The following is a 15697-nucleotide window of genomic DNA, read 5'->3' on the forward strand; positions in this document are numbered from 1 at the left end:
TGTTCATTGGACACATATCTCATACATGTATCAATATTAGAATAAAAACGTTAGCTTAAAATAACAAATATAGCACCCCCTCCCCACCCAGCCCCCCCAGCCCCCCCCCCACATTTAAAGCAATATGAGCTGTATTTTTTTGATTTTTATTTTGGTTCAAAAACCTGTTAGAATGATAAATCTGAATGTAACTTAAACTTTTATGATAAATAAGATTTGAAAAAATCATTAATTTTTGGTCAGAAGAAAGATTTTTCTTCTAAGGAATATATAGCAAATAAATTTTTGTACAGGATGACAATAATTAAATTTTACTTTAAAGGTCATATGAAACGATATCCTGACCATATTGAGTTATATACGGGAATGAGTTCATAAGTGCCTATTTAATAAGACTGACATTGTTTTTTGGATATTTTATGCAAAATGTGAGCGCCACAGTCGATCAAAATTACTTAATCGGGAAAAAGAACATTGACTTACGCGGCTTACCTCCCTTGCTTATGACGTCAGTAAGACCCAATCGCCTTATAAAGCTATGTTGTGAATACAAATATCCATGTCATTTTGCAGCATTTTAAAAGAAAAAAAAATACTATTTTATATAAAGACTTGTATAATTATACAAAAAAAAATAAAAATAATCAACCACGTCAGTATTTTTTCTCTCAAGAAATGAAATCGTGTGCGTTTTTATTTACATGTAATAGCGTGTACATAATGATATTCAGTTTCGAGACTGCAGGGAGAATAAATGATTTTCTTCATAGATCCACATGCAAGTATAATATAATTTTAATATAAGCATATTTATATGTTTTATTTTGATCTTTTTAATGAAATTGACAAATTCAAAAATAAGTCTGATCGTTTTTTCCCATTTGCACGTTCATGCAATTCATTAAGATTTTTTTTCTAAACAACTTGTAGGCCTCATTGTGCCTCATTCGCTTCACGATTATATTGTTTGTTTCACTTTCAAATTCACAAATATGTTACCATTTAATTATTTTTAGTCTATGAGAAATTTCTTCAAATGTTTTGTTTTTGAAACGTGTACTTGAATGTGCGGTGTTTTGATTTTAAAACGTTAAATGCTTTAATTCCCTTTAAATGTAGCTCAATCATTATACGTACGGAAGAAGAAAATGATGTTTCTATTTCAAAAGGATACGGATAATTCATTAATCAGCTGTAAATGTTGGAGCATTTCTTTCGTTAAATTTCCACTCCAGTACGGGATCTTCATCATGATTTTACTTTTGTGAGAAGCTGATATTAGATTTATTCATTAACGACCAATTAAAACTAAGTCATCTGTAGGCTACTACGAAATCAAATGATCTCATTTGAAAAGAAAGACACGTTCATATATGCAAAAATTACTAAAATTTAATCGATAAACAACTGTAAAATTACACTAGTTTTAATGCATTGTTTACATCGGTGGGTCTTTGTGACGTCATAAATCCACAAAATCAAGAACGATAAGCGGGCAAGAATTTTTTCAGGTGCTCAGTTTTCACGGTTATTTCTCAGTAATGCAAAGGCAAAAAAATCTTACATCATGTATTTTAACATTTGTTTATACCAAGCTTGATATTCATGAAAGAAAATCATAGTGTTAAAAATCGTTTCATATGACCTTTAATTAAGGCTTCTTAACGGCTTTTCCCACAAAAATAAAGCTAACAGAAATTTAAAAGTCATCTTCTTTTTTGTTATTTTAGCAAAAAATAACATTTTCATATTGAAAAAAAAAATTTAACATGAAAATTGCAACTCATATTGCTTTGAAAATCAATACAAAATCATGGGCGCTTGTGCTGAGGATGCAGCACCTGCTAATTTGGTAAACAATGGAGGAAATTCGAGCCCCATACATATTTTTATATTGTGGATTTTTTGACCCACTTTCAACTCAAAGCGACAGGACTTTTTTTCAAGGAGTAAAAGTATGGTATAGTAAAATGTTATGTTTTATGGAAATTCTTATCATGGGATAATGCCACAGGCCACTCATTTTATATCCCACTGCTGTACTACACCAATATCTAAAAATCATACACAACCGAAAAAGCAAACAGAAACATACTAATACATGAAAAACAGAACCAAACCCTTCGGTTACAAATGTGAATGTACTGATATATTTTGTTTTTCACACAAACGCACGTCAAATAGATTATGATTATAAATGCACATCCCACATGCAGTCAGTAGACATGCGATTCGAGAATAAACATATTGAAGGGGAGACAAAAAATACAGATGAGTTCAAGAATACGGATCATAACTAATTATATACTAGTATTTGGAATAACCGATCTTTGGTAGTCTAATATAGACCAAAAAAACCAAATCTCATGTAAAGTTTACCTGAAAAGTAATGTGAAAATTGAAAATGTTAGGAATGTTGCTGTTTTTTAATTTTGTTAACTTCTAGGAAGAACAATATTCATACATACGACGTATTTTCAAATTGAATGTTACCAAGCGATGAAAACCTCATTATTTATCTTCTGTTAACATTAGGTCATAAAGTCATAGCCGAACACAGTAAGATATGAAGATTTTTTTCTGACGATATGAAAATTATAACTAATCATATATAGTTGTACATGTACGAATAGCAATTCGGAAATTCCCGATTTCTTTTATATCACAGTGACTGTAGTACATATAAAATGTCAAAACCACCTTATAGGTTGCGTGCATATGAATATAACTTTTTTTTTGGAATACCATCCAATAAGGGAGCTACATGTATACATTAATCAGTCGTGTACATGTAAAACACACACTAATTCTACAAGTTTCTATTTTCTTCGAGTAGATTTGTCGATAATTTTTCTAAGGAACAGTATGGTCCTGACAAATGAATTGTGAGCAAACTCTTCAGTATACTTTTAATTTGGTAAAGTTAAACAAATAATCAGACGAAAGAACGGACTTGTAAATCCTTTTTTATTGATCATGTAAGTAACACTACCTGTATGTATCTATGATACATCCACTACGTTGTTACATTTCAAATAAAACCTACATGTATGTGGTGGTTATCTGTGATAGTTACGAAAGCCCATTGAGCTCATTTTCGTAGGTTAAATTTGGTTGTTTTTTTGCGAATAAACGCGAAACTTTCGCGAAAAAACGCGTAACTTTCGCGATATAACGCGTAACTTTCGAGAATAAACGCGAAACGTTCGCAATATAACGCGTTAGTTTCGCGAATGAACACAAAACTTTCGCGAATAAACGGGAAGCTTTCGCGATATAACGCGTTAGTTTCGCGAATTAATGCGAAACTTTCGCAAATAAACGCGTAACTTTCGCAAATTAACGCGAAACTCCCGCGATATAACGCGTAACTTTCGCAAATAAATGCAAAACTTTCGCGATATAACGCGTGACTTTCGCGAAACTTTCGCGATATAACGCGTTAGTTTCGCGAATAAACGCGTAACCTTCGCGAATTAATGCGAAACCATGACATAAATGTTACAAAATTTATTTCTCACATCCCAATTCACTTTCCCTATTGCAACAAAATTCCACATACACCATATCAAGAAGTGAATTTCTATTTTACACATCGTATGATGATAATGCACTATGCATTAAGATGTTTTATTAATGTATTCTCTGTTTACAATTACCAAGTCATTGTGGGAAATATCGGCGAGAAATTATCCTGAATTTCCTCGACGGCATTGTCGGTCTGTTGTTTCATCCCATGTACACCGTAATGCATTATTAATTATTATATTAATTTTTATGTTTTCCAGTCACAAATTCCAATGATTGATTTGTTATACGAATGATACATGTAATTTCCTTGTTACAGCGCTTTTATCTGCGTGATTTAATTCTCTGTTGTAAACTGCTTTGCTCAAACTATGGTGGGTAGTTGCTTGTAGACATCATGACGTTACAAATACCGATCCCGATGCTTTAAATAACGAGCTCAGCTGTTTGCACGGGCAGTTGGTTTGATCTGCCACGGCAGATCAGACGGTCAAGTCCACTTCTGGACAACAGTCATACATTGGAAATGACCGAGGAAATATCCCGTTGGGTAAATGCTTAATAATTTAGCAGTGGGAGCTGATGAAATAATCTTATTTGATCAATCAATTTATTATACTTAAGTTTATAGACAATATATAAAGGGGGAGGATTATTATAGGAACGGGACTCCCGCACGGTTAAACGGGATTAAGAGCTATATTTATTAAGGGTTTTGGCTATTTATGATATTTGTATTTTAACCCCATCAAGTTGGGAATTCATTTATTTTATATTTACACTCCCAGAGTCTTGGGACTATCGCCATTTAATAAACTGAAAATATCTTTATTTTATTTAAATCCTGACTTTGAGTTTTCTTGGTACCAATATACAGATTTGGGGGACCCACAAGTTGTGTTTTATAACATCCCGGGTTATATATAAAACCGAAGTTCAGTAAAATATAATTTACATAAGCGGGACAGTTTTAAAAACGCAACATAAATATTGTCATTTCATACAGAACCCTTATGAAGAAAAACGATTGAAAACAAACACATTATTTTAAGTTTTACATCATAAATTACTTATTATTCATTATTATTAAAATATCCGTGTTACATTGATTTATGAATTTTTTTTTTTATCTTTTTTGCATATAGATATTCATAAATCTGATAAAAATTTATAATATTCTTATATGTATATATTTATTTAAATAAAACAAATTAATATTATAGAAAGATGTAAATGAATTAGATTTAACCTTATACAAATTAACATAAATTCAAACGTAGGAAATCTTTAAAATCTCAGTACTGATTCTCAAAGGTCATAATGCATCGCGCTTCTCACATTCTAATGGGCGCTGTATTATTGAAAATGAGGCAGCAACATATTTTAATTATAACGATTTTAATTCGAATGAAACGTTTTATTAAGTATCATTTTAGAATTTAAAGGATATCATTGTTTAAAACCTTATAATATATGTTATATCGCTGCGACATAACTTAACGTCTAGTTTAATATCAGAAAGATGAGTCAAGCTGTGAATTGAAATTGTCAAGCTTTTGTTCAAATCTAGATGACGTAAATTTGTCCTCCAAATTTATCACCTATATCATTTGAAAATTAATACTAAGATTTTAAAGGTTTCCGACGGTTGAATTTAAATCAATTTTATAAAAAAAAGATCATCAATGAATGCCTGTTCGAACACAGGGTCGGCGAACAACTGAAAATCGTAATATGATGCTCAAACTTATTATCTACTTTGGACATATAAAGTATAAAGATGTTATAAAGTTTTATCAGATTTATTAACATCTATATGCAAAAAAGATACTTTTGGCTTCATAAATCAACGTAACACGGATATTATAATAATAATGAATAATAAGTATTTTATGATATAAAACTTAAAATAATGTGTTTGTTTTCAACCGTTTTTCTTCATAAGGGTTCTGTATGAAATTACCATATTTATATAATGGTTTCGTGTTAAATCGCAAAACGTACGCGTTTATTCGCGAAACTAACGCGTTATATCGCAAAAGTTTCGCGTTTATTAGCGAAAGTTACGCGTTATATCGCGAAAGTTTCGTGTTATATCGCGAAAGTTTCGCGTTTATTCGCGAAAGTTACGCGTTATATCGCGAAAGTTTCGCGTTATATCGCGAAAGTTACGCATTTTTTCGCGAAAGCGTTTATACGCGAAAAAAAAATTTCCCTCGAAAATGAGCTCAATGGGCTTTCGTAGATAGTAGAAAGGAACTGTCAGTGGCGAAATAATATAAACTAAGCAATTTATTATGATTGTTTTTCAGTGAATCAACTGAATTTTGGTATTTTGATTCAACAGATATCAGTTATCACAACAATCCGAATCTTCTCTATAGCAGGGAGAACACACAACCCAATTCATATTACTCCCCCATATTGTGCGCTAATTCCAGAAACAAGATTTTAAAAATTATTTCTCGCGAGCATGTGACACTGTACTCAAATTCAGCTCCGACGCCTATGGCATCAATTTATAGAATTATTCTCGTGTGACTGCCAAAAAAACCAACAAATTGAAACACAAGTGTGAAATAACGATGCGTTATAATTTAATGTATTTTTACACATATTGAATAATTCTAAAAACACAAACTTAGAATCTATGTATCTTCTGCAATCAAGACACACACAAAGCCCAAAGCATTTTGCCCATGTGAAACACCTTACTGATTTTGTGCAGATGGGGCCGAATAATGATTCTCTATCCAGAGTTGTCGTTCCTGCTACGGGACACGCCCTCTGGTTAGAAAATTTGGAGACTGTTAGTTCATGTATACTCCATGTTTATCTGTAACGGTGGTTTTTTTTTATAATAATTTAATCTTTAACGGGACTATATTATTGAGGTCATTTTGCATGATTTTTAAAATTCTGTAAAAAAAAAATATAGTTAGCAGATGTTTTGTAGAGATTGATAAGATTTTTGAGAGTTTAAAAGAATGATAGAAAGTTATCATGGTATTTATTGTAAATCCAAAAATGCAAAATCTATTTCCTGTCATTTAATGTCTAGTTGAAGCTGCATGGTGTCTCATGTAAAGTTAAATCAGCAACTGATATTACAAGATGATATATCGATTAGAGTTGGTTCTATCAACATTTCTATTTTTCTCGATCTCGTAAATTTTCTTCAGTTGCCTGACAAATACTTTGACAGAGTTCGACCATTTTTTTTTTGAATTTCATTTTGATTTTTTGTAATTGATTAAAATTCCTTAATAAGTACCAAACGATTACTAAATAATATTTTTCGTCTGAATATGTATAGTAAATGACATTAACATAATACAATTCCTTGTGGTACACAGCTTCGGGTTACAAGCACGGTTTCATGACAATTCAAGTATAACAAGTACGCATTATATGTAGTTATCTCATCTAACGTGTTTCATCTAACCTTCGTCAGAAAGATATGTTTACGTCAGATTGCTTTATGAAACAGGATGAAACATCACGACCCATATTATAAGTAGTCGACACCAGGTTATCTTCTTATCTTCAGATAAGTACATGTATTTGCACCATATATGTACCTTTGATCGATTACGCCAGATTTTGCATTAAAAACGTCACGCCCTGATGTTTTCAGAAAATATTTTCACATACCATTCAACACTCCAGATTGATATGCACATACTTAAATACTTAAAACTTTTTTTTCTTCAGTAGATACATACAAAATAACTGAAATTCGTTTATGTCACAGTTTAAAAAAATATTTTTAAAACCCTGATATTTTTAACAAAAACAAATAGTAAGCAGTTTTAAAGTGTAATAAACGAATATGTAATACTTTAAAATTATATTGAATTCAAAATGTTCACCAAATACAACTTAATAACGTATACAAAGTCTTGTACAATTTATGCATATTATTTATTTACGTAGGACACACAATGGTACAAAATACCATTCAAAATAATAGAGGATACATCTCTAATATGAAACATATACGTGACCGTATGTGAAAAAAATATGATAATATTAACATGATAGAATACACCATCTAAATATATAAATTGATACAATCTCTGTAATTTATTGCCTTAATAAAATATATATTTCAATAGTTTGCGTTTTACCATTTGTAGCATTTACATTGATATTACAATTTTTCGTACCCACATTCCTTTGTTTAAAATTGTCCATTGACACTAGTACTCAACACTTTTAAATATGATTATATATATTTACATGTAGATATTGTTTTTTTTCATTCATTTTATTACAAATGAAGTTCTTGCGCAAATGTTTGTGAGTACAATCAGTAAAAAAAATATTACACCTGAGATCGATACAACACAGAGGAAAATACGATGTAAGAATATATTTTGATCGTTGAGAATCTGATTGAACGGTTCATATGTTGCTAATGGCCACATGAAGTCACCGAGCACAGTAAATACTTTCTCATCAATATTACTGCAAAAAAAAAAAGATTGAAAGGATGCCTCTTATTATTTTTACCAATTATCAATATCAATCAGCAGTATATGAGTGAAAAAGCGATCTACACGTATTAATCCGTAATTATAAAAAAGATTTTAAAATGAATTTCTTTAAACCACCTTTTTCAAATTTCGAAATAGGGTTTTTACATGTTTCTTCTAATAACTGATTAAGAAGATTTTCAGATGCCAAAAAATATTTTTGAGGTTATTAGTGATAGTAGAAAATAAAGCTTTGCATAAAAATAAAACAAACATCAATTTACCTTCTCATTTGGTGGCTAACGTAATGCTTAATCAATGGAATTCCGTGAACCTCTGTCATAAACTTCAAATACGAAATTAAACCATGCAAAACGTCATCTGAGTATTTGTCGGGGACGGCAAAAATGAATATTTGCCCATTTTCATCATATAACAGAATTTCAATTGAATATCTTGAAGTCAAATCTGTCACCCAATAAATGATGAAAACTAGAAATTCTAAAAATGACAAGTCTGTTATCACTCGTGTTATTTTGAGCATCATACTGTTAAAAAAATGTAATTCTGATGGATACTAATTTAAGTAATAAAATTATGTATTAGTTAAAAAATATTTTTTATTGGTGAAATTAAAATTTTCATAACGAGTATAAGAAATTCCCACTGATTTTACGTTAAGTGGGCTTTACTATTTGATTTAATGAAGCTAGATGGTCAGCACGTTAACTTTCACGTCTACCTTAATATACAAGCTTTTTTTAGAAACAAACAATTATTAAGTAAAGAAACTACCCTTATGTCTATTCTTTTAAGTTTGAATATTGTCTTACATCTTTATATAATACTATCTTTTAAATAATGTTTAAAGAGTCTAAAATGGCCAGAACCATCCAGCGATCTTAAACATATATAATAGTAATCAATTTTTTTTTACAAGTACCTTCAGCATCATCGAACCTTTCCCTTCTTCTTTTTCCTTCCCGACCTTCCCCGTAATGGGGAGGGTATTGGACCCAATATCGACCCCAGCCCTCGATTCTTCTTGGCAATCCCGGTAAAAAATACATTCCTTGATCTAAATATGGCTCTCTGTCGGAGAGAAAGGATACAAATGAGGAGAATATATATATATATATATATATATATATATATATATATATATATATATATATATATATATATATATATCCTTTTTTGTTTGCTTACCTAAAATCATCATTAGAAGACAACGGCCTTTTTGAATGGCGCTTTCTTCTAACGCAGCAAATGATGATGATTCCAATGACAAATGCAAGGGCGAAGAGTGATATTCCGACGACAAGTCCAATAACTAGCTGAAAATTGTCCCCGCCTGAAATGCAAGTAACAGATTAATATCTGGATAAAAATTTAAGTCGTTAAACGTTTAAAATAATTCAAATATAAATAGGTAAGAATATGAATGATTAATAAATATTTATAAAAAGCAATTATTAATGAAATGTATACAATGTTTATGTGTTCGACCCGTTCGAAATCGAGTAAAACATTAGTCAAAAGCAACATTTAATGAAACAATTGTGTATGTACATGTATTTACACTTTATAAAGACACAAATGGGAGACCTACTTGAATTTTTTGATCATTCTCGGTTTTTTTTATTCATGATTGATTTTTTACCTTCTATGTTTAAGGCGCTTTTCTTTTTTGCCAAAAAAAAAAAATTATATATGAGACTATACATACATCAAATAAACTTTCAATAAAAAAAATTAAACCAGCAGGTGGGAATCTCAACTTTTTGAAGTTTCAAAACTAGCTGGTCATGGCCCCTTATCAAATGAGGGGCAGGGGGACTTATGGATAATTAAACCAAAAACCAATGGCTTAAAACATACACTGTAATTATTTTCATCGCAGAATTAATGTATCTATAATTAGTTTTAAGTAAATATCTCTACCATTAAAAAAATAAAAATAAAATTAATTGATTCTTAAGAATCTCAAGGATATAAAAAAGTTTTTTCTTCACTTTATGAACTGTATATGCATGTATAGTGGATTGCACTGTCATAGAATAAAAAAGACCCATTGGTTATACCATTTGATTCACAAATTTGGTGAAAGGCCCCTGCTCAATACTATTACATGTATTTACCCAGTTTGTCTGCAACACTTAGATAATTTATGGTTTCGTTATTTACTGGCTGTATTGTTTCCCGTATTTAACACGATTTTTGAGGATCCTGGGGAAGATTGTTATAAATATATGTTCAGATTTTCTTTTAAATGTTTCATTACGAATTCATTTAAGATTAGTAGTATTTTTGAATATATATAAATGATTTTTTTAAATAATCGAGAACGGTGTGGCGACGAACAAGGACCAGTTTAAAAATGAAAAAAAAAACCGCTTGAATATTTTATGTTGCATTATGCAAAAACGAGAAAATACTTACTCGAATCTTTCTTCCTTCTAAAAATAAAGAAAACAAAAGATGTTTCGGCATAACATGAACGTCGCTTCCACATTTAAGTTTGCAATATGACATGCACGTACCAAACCATTGTGTATTTAATTATAGACATTATATGTATTCAGATATAGACGAAGTATTATATTGGTTCTTTTATTTTGTTGAATGCTAGTATGTTGTGTTTGAATAAAAAAACTATTGCATTAATATGTACAAATGCCAAATTCTAATTTATAAAAAAAGAATACTAATTACATGTATCTAACCCCTCAGTCTTACATAAAGTGTTCTTAACTTCGCGGAAATATACACATTATAAAAGTTCTAACTTTTATTTCTGAAATGTTCTTGATTACAATTTCTAAAAGTAAAAATAGAAATGGTAACGTCTACGAGGTCATTAGTTCTAACTTTTATTTCTGAAATGTTCTTGGTTACAATTTCTAAAAGTAAAAATAGAAATGGTAACGTATACGAGGTCATTAGTATGTATACGTCTCGTATGTGCAATATTATGCAATTATTATGAAAAATAGATCACTCAACGTATTGACGAAAAAACAAATAATATCGCTGCATGACACATTCAAAATTGATGACACTGAATGAACCGCTCATTTTATGACTGGTTAGGCAGATACCATCCATACGTTACAGTTATTAATACATTTTCTATTAACATACTGTGTAAAAAGAATGATATTTTGAATGAGAACAAACATACGTGCAGTAAGCTCTGCTACTGTATTCTATACACTTCTCGTTTTCCTCACACAAATTGCCGACTGCAAACACATCGCATTTGGAAGACGTATTTTTGATAGCTGTAAAACAAAATCAAACTATTTAGTTCATTTCAAATTGGTTTTGAAATTAATCTGAAATACTACTCATATTGGAACAATAGAAATATTATTTAATTTGCAATCAAATTGGTATAATTGTGTATTGTTTATACACAATATTAAGACAACGGTATTTCAGTGTTTGATTATGACAACGAATTTTAATGGATAATACAATTGATTTACATGTATGCCTGGGTTTTGTATACTTCTGTGTTTTACACCACAATGTCTTACAATATGAATTTGCATGACGTTTTAATTAAGTTCTATTGATTTGCTTTAAACACATACTACTGAAATTATTCGTACTCTATTAAATTTTAGTACCTACTCATAAAACTCAAATTATAGGGGAAGGGGTAAGATTAAACCTTAAAACGAACGATAACTGGTTTACACGAAATTTATGAATCGCCGTCTATTGGAAAGTAAAGAAGAGAGACACACTTTTAATGTTGTTATGTGCTCTGACTGCGCGAGATAGAATTATGTTTTTTTACTTGCATATAATCGTTTAGTGCTTTCAGTATTGGTTAACCGTTTGCTCACCGTGCGTAAATCGTTCACAATATTGCGCTCTCCGCTTCTCTCCGTTTGCGCTCACCGTTCACAAAGCAGCGTTCAGCATTCGCTCAGTTTGCGTTCAATAAGCAATTAGCAATCGTTTATCACTCGTCACAATTTATTTCTTTATCTTTATTTTTTATAAGTGTCACTTAAAACTGCCTCGTTAGCAATTTATAGTTAAAATGATAATCGACGCTATTCTTCAAACGTTGTACAGTACACAAATTATTTAAGCTACCGAATATAGGAAGTTAAAACTTAACAGTTACTAGTATATTGCTATTAGTTAAATAAAAGAACACACCAAGTATAAATGATTAGATTTACATTTTTGTGTAAGAAGACCAGCTAAAATTTTGCAAGAACTAAAAGTAAATGCTATATCTATTCGTTTTAATTTCACAACAGCACTGCCGATCAACGAAAGATGAGCATCTTATATCACACGTAAAACAAAATTAAATTAAGTGGTTAGACACCGTTCACCCACTATTAATTCAGCATTCACTGACCGTTCACTCTCAACGTTAGCTCACCGTTCATGTGAGAAAGTATAGCGTTATAGAGAATGTAATTTGTCATAGCTACTTTATATGAATTTAGAGATGAACTTAATTCATAAGAGAGTAATTCGTAGGACAGTTTCAATTTCAGGCCGTTTATTATATATAAAACGTAAACTGTTAATGCCTGGTTAACATTCTAGTTAATCTTATTGCTAAAATTAACTGAATTTTAAATGTTTGTTCGCATACATTACCAATCAAACGTTTACAAAGGTCAACGATTGAAAGCGTATTGGCGCCTGTATTTCTCTAAAAAAATTCTAGTCTAAAAAACTATTGTGACGTCAATTCTATTCAGTTTAGCAAAAAGAAATAAAAGAAAAGAAATACTTTTAACATAAACATGTACATATCATGAATTTAAGGTACTTCGATTTTCAATGCAAACCTCGTTCCTCTCCAGTAGCATCAATCACTGATACAGATGAAGGTGTTATCAATTCATTAGCATACAATATGTTGCCTTCTCCTTTAGATAAACTTATTATTGATGAAACAATATCTTGTTTTGCTTCTTCTTTCTTGTCGGTTATAACTTCGAATTCAACGATTGTACTTCCTTTCCTGAAAATAAAATGCATCTTTGATTATTGATTTTGATCAATATTGTTGGAATAATTATCAAACTTATTTCTGCTTTTGTTAATTAGACATATTCGTCAGGTATCTTATGACAGCACTGACTATACCAAAAACATACCTTATGACCAGAATAAGTACTTTCAGGAATCCAGCGATCCGGCTTTTGTAGAAATTAGTTAACTGTAAAAGAATAGAAATGTATATAATTAGAGAAAGTTTTTTTTTTTGAGAAACTCAAATCGAACAACAAAGCATCCATTATTTTGAAATTATCATACAGATGTTTCCATGTTTTTCACGACATTAGCATAGTCATCAGCAAGTGGTATGTTCTTTGCGAAGGTCACAACAATTCCAAGTTTAGCCTCGGTAGTTTCTGATAACAAAAAAAGATTGTAAAGATATCAACGTTACACGTGTATACGTAAATCTTACACAAATTAAACAGATGGTTTTTTTCTTACACTGTTTCAAAAATACTCACTTGGTTTATATGCTGCTACTCTCTCTATTAAAAAAACAACATAATGTACATGTATTAATAAACTCATATCACACCAGATAAAATTATGTAAACACAGAAACAAATTAATTTCCTTTTTGTATGTATAGACAATTACATTTTATTTAATTTTAACACTATGACTCATATCTTTCAATTAAATTACGTAATCTAAATAAATTACCATCGATAAATCAATACGTCATCATAAATATCTTTTTAGCATCATTGAGCAGCAGGTTTTAAAGATGAAGTTAGGTATTAGTACTTGACTTAACACACTTAATTGTATAAAGTTCACGACACCACATCTTCAACGACCGTTTAGGCGGTAATTTTGGGCCATGAAGTATGTTCTCTTTTACCATAGATTACATTAACATCAATTACATGTATTTATATCTTGTTATATCAAGCCCCATAATATAAACAACTATGTTTACTGTAATAATGTTTTATCTTATATAGAATTAAAATAAAAATGAAGTACAAACCTGCGCAAAAATGACCGTCGCCACTATATCCCGGTTTGCAAGTGCATGTGAAATTTCCTACTTTATTAGTACAGTTGGCATTGACGTCACAATTATTTAAGTCAAGTGAACATTCGTCAATATCTAAAGAAATATATATCTGAATGAAAAATAATAAGACAAAAAAGTACCAGTACTCAAAACACATCTAGGTAAAATACAGATGTCTGAGTTAAATGAAAGCTATGTTTCTCAGACTGCATAAACTTAAGTCCATGCGCCTTATAAGTCATATGATACATGTTACAATTTAGAGTATGAAAATCATTCACAAATATAATGTATTCTTATTCTTAATTATTAATACGCCCCTCCCACCATCAATGATTAAAAACAAACTGTTAACTTCAAACATTAAATACAGATTGATAATTAGCATATTGAAAAGATTTCAAGAGGACTAATGACAGAACACAAAATGAAAACTTTTGAATATTTGCTTTTACACCAGTGTCAGTTTCACAGAGAAACTTTCTTTTTTCAATTTTTGCTGAAGCCGTATGATCATTCTAACCAGGAAACCAATTTGTTTTTTGTATCACCAGTAGTAGATAAGAACTTTATAAAAATACATATTGAAAATGAAACTTAATCCAAATATTTTAACATCTACACAATCCAAGATTTCAATTGAGAATACATGTAAATAAGATTTTATGCATACACTCACCGATACAAAACCCAGAACCATCCTTCTGGAATCCAACGTCACAATTACAAACATAAGATCCGTTTGTCTCTAAACATTTAGTGTTTGGACCACAGATGGTCGTGTTAGCACACTCTAGAACGTCTTCTGAACAATCAGCACCTTGCCATCCCTCTTTACAGTAACAAGTACCATTTTTCTTGTCACATGACTGTGTGTTGGTGAAATCACACGAACATTGACTTGAACAATTTTTTCCAAAGGTGTTTAAAGTACATTCTGAAAATTCAAAATAGAAATAATATTTATGTGATTAAGTGTAATTGTTAAATAGAACAAACATTTTTTGTTGAGTTGCATGTATTAACCTTTACAGCTTCCAGTTGGTGTTCGTTCGTATCCACCTTCACAATCACATCTAAAAGACCCTTCAAAATTAATGCATTCTTCATAGGTGATCTTACATGGACTTTCAGTGTTATTGCATTCATTAATGTCCGTATCACAAAATGTTCCTGTCCAACCAGATTTACACATACATCCACTAATATGGTCACACCTTTCAGAACCTTGGCCACATTTACATTGTTCTTTACAATTTTCTCCGTACAATCCATCAACACATTCTGTAACACAAAGTTATTTTATTTAATATATTTAGTCTAAAACATCCGGTATTAATTTGAGAGCAGATACTTTTCCTGTCGTGTGCATTAAAATCAATTGTTTCATAGAGCTAAGAATAAAAACAATACCCACTCACATTGAACATATACTTTAACGACAATGATTTCTACGTTTTTCTTGGGTTTTTTTTTATTACACATGCCATTTACATTACATGTACTACTGTATTTGATCTTTGGGAGATGAAGAAAGAATACAGACACCTAAAATATTAATTCAAAAGAAAATGTAAATATAATTTCAATGTTTTCTTTTATAGTTGAAATAGGTTATGATGAAAACCTATCATTGCAGAAT

The 15697-nt window shown here is 30.5% G+C and overlaps 1 protein-coding gene across 2 annotated transcripts in view; it reads right to left on the reverse strand.

The window, feature by feature from the left end:
• Positions 1–7316: 7316 nt before the first annotated feature.
• LOC128186555 (uncharacterized) overlaps positions 7317–15697 on the reverse strand; it is a 29483-nt gene continuing 21102 nt past the window's right edge. For both annotated transcript variants that reach the window (XM_052856384.1, XM_052856376.1), the window contains exons 34-46: positions 15082–15339; positions 14735–14992; positions 14026–14148; positions 13514–13537; positions 13308–13405; positions 13148–13209; positions 12836–13011; positions 11191–11290; positions 10449–10465; positions 9216–9360; positions 8950–9098; positions 8291–8352; positions 7317–7998 (exon numbers count right to left, since the gene is read on the reverse strand). In XM_052856384.1, coding sequence (XP_052712344.1) covers positions 8318–8352; positions 8950–9098; positions 9216–9360; positions 10449–10465; positions 11191–11290; positions 12836–13011; positions 13148–13209; positions 13308–13405; positions 13514–13537; positions 14026–14148; positions 14735–14992; positions 15082–15339 — 1445 coding nt within the window. In that variant the 3' untranslated portion in view covers positions 7317–7998; positions 8291–8317. The remainder of the gene's footprint in view (positions 7999–8290; positions 8353–8949; positions 9099–9215; positions 9361–10448; positions 10466–11190; positions 11291–12835; positions 13012–13147; positions 13210–13307; positions 13406–13513; positions 13538–14025; positions 14149–14734; positions 14993–15081; positions 15340–15697) is intronic.

This window comes from Crassostrea angulata, chromosome 1 (genome assembly GCF_025612915.1).
Source record: "Crassostrea angulata isolate pt1a10 chromosome 1, ASM2561291v2, whole genome shotgun sequence".
NCBI lineage: Eukaryota > Metazoa > Mollusca > Bivalvia > Ostreida > Ostreidae > Magallana > Magallana angulata.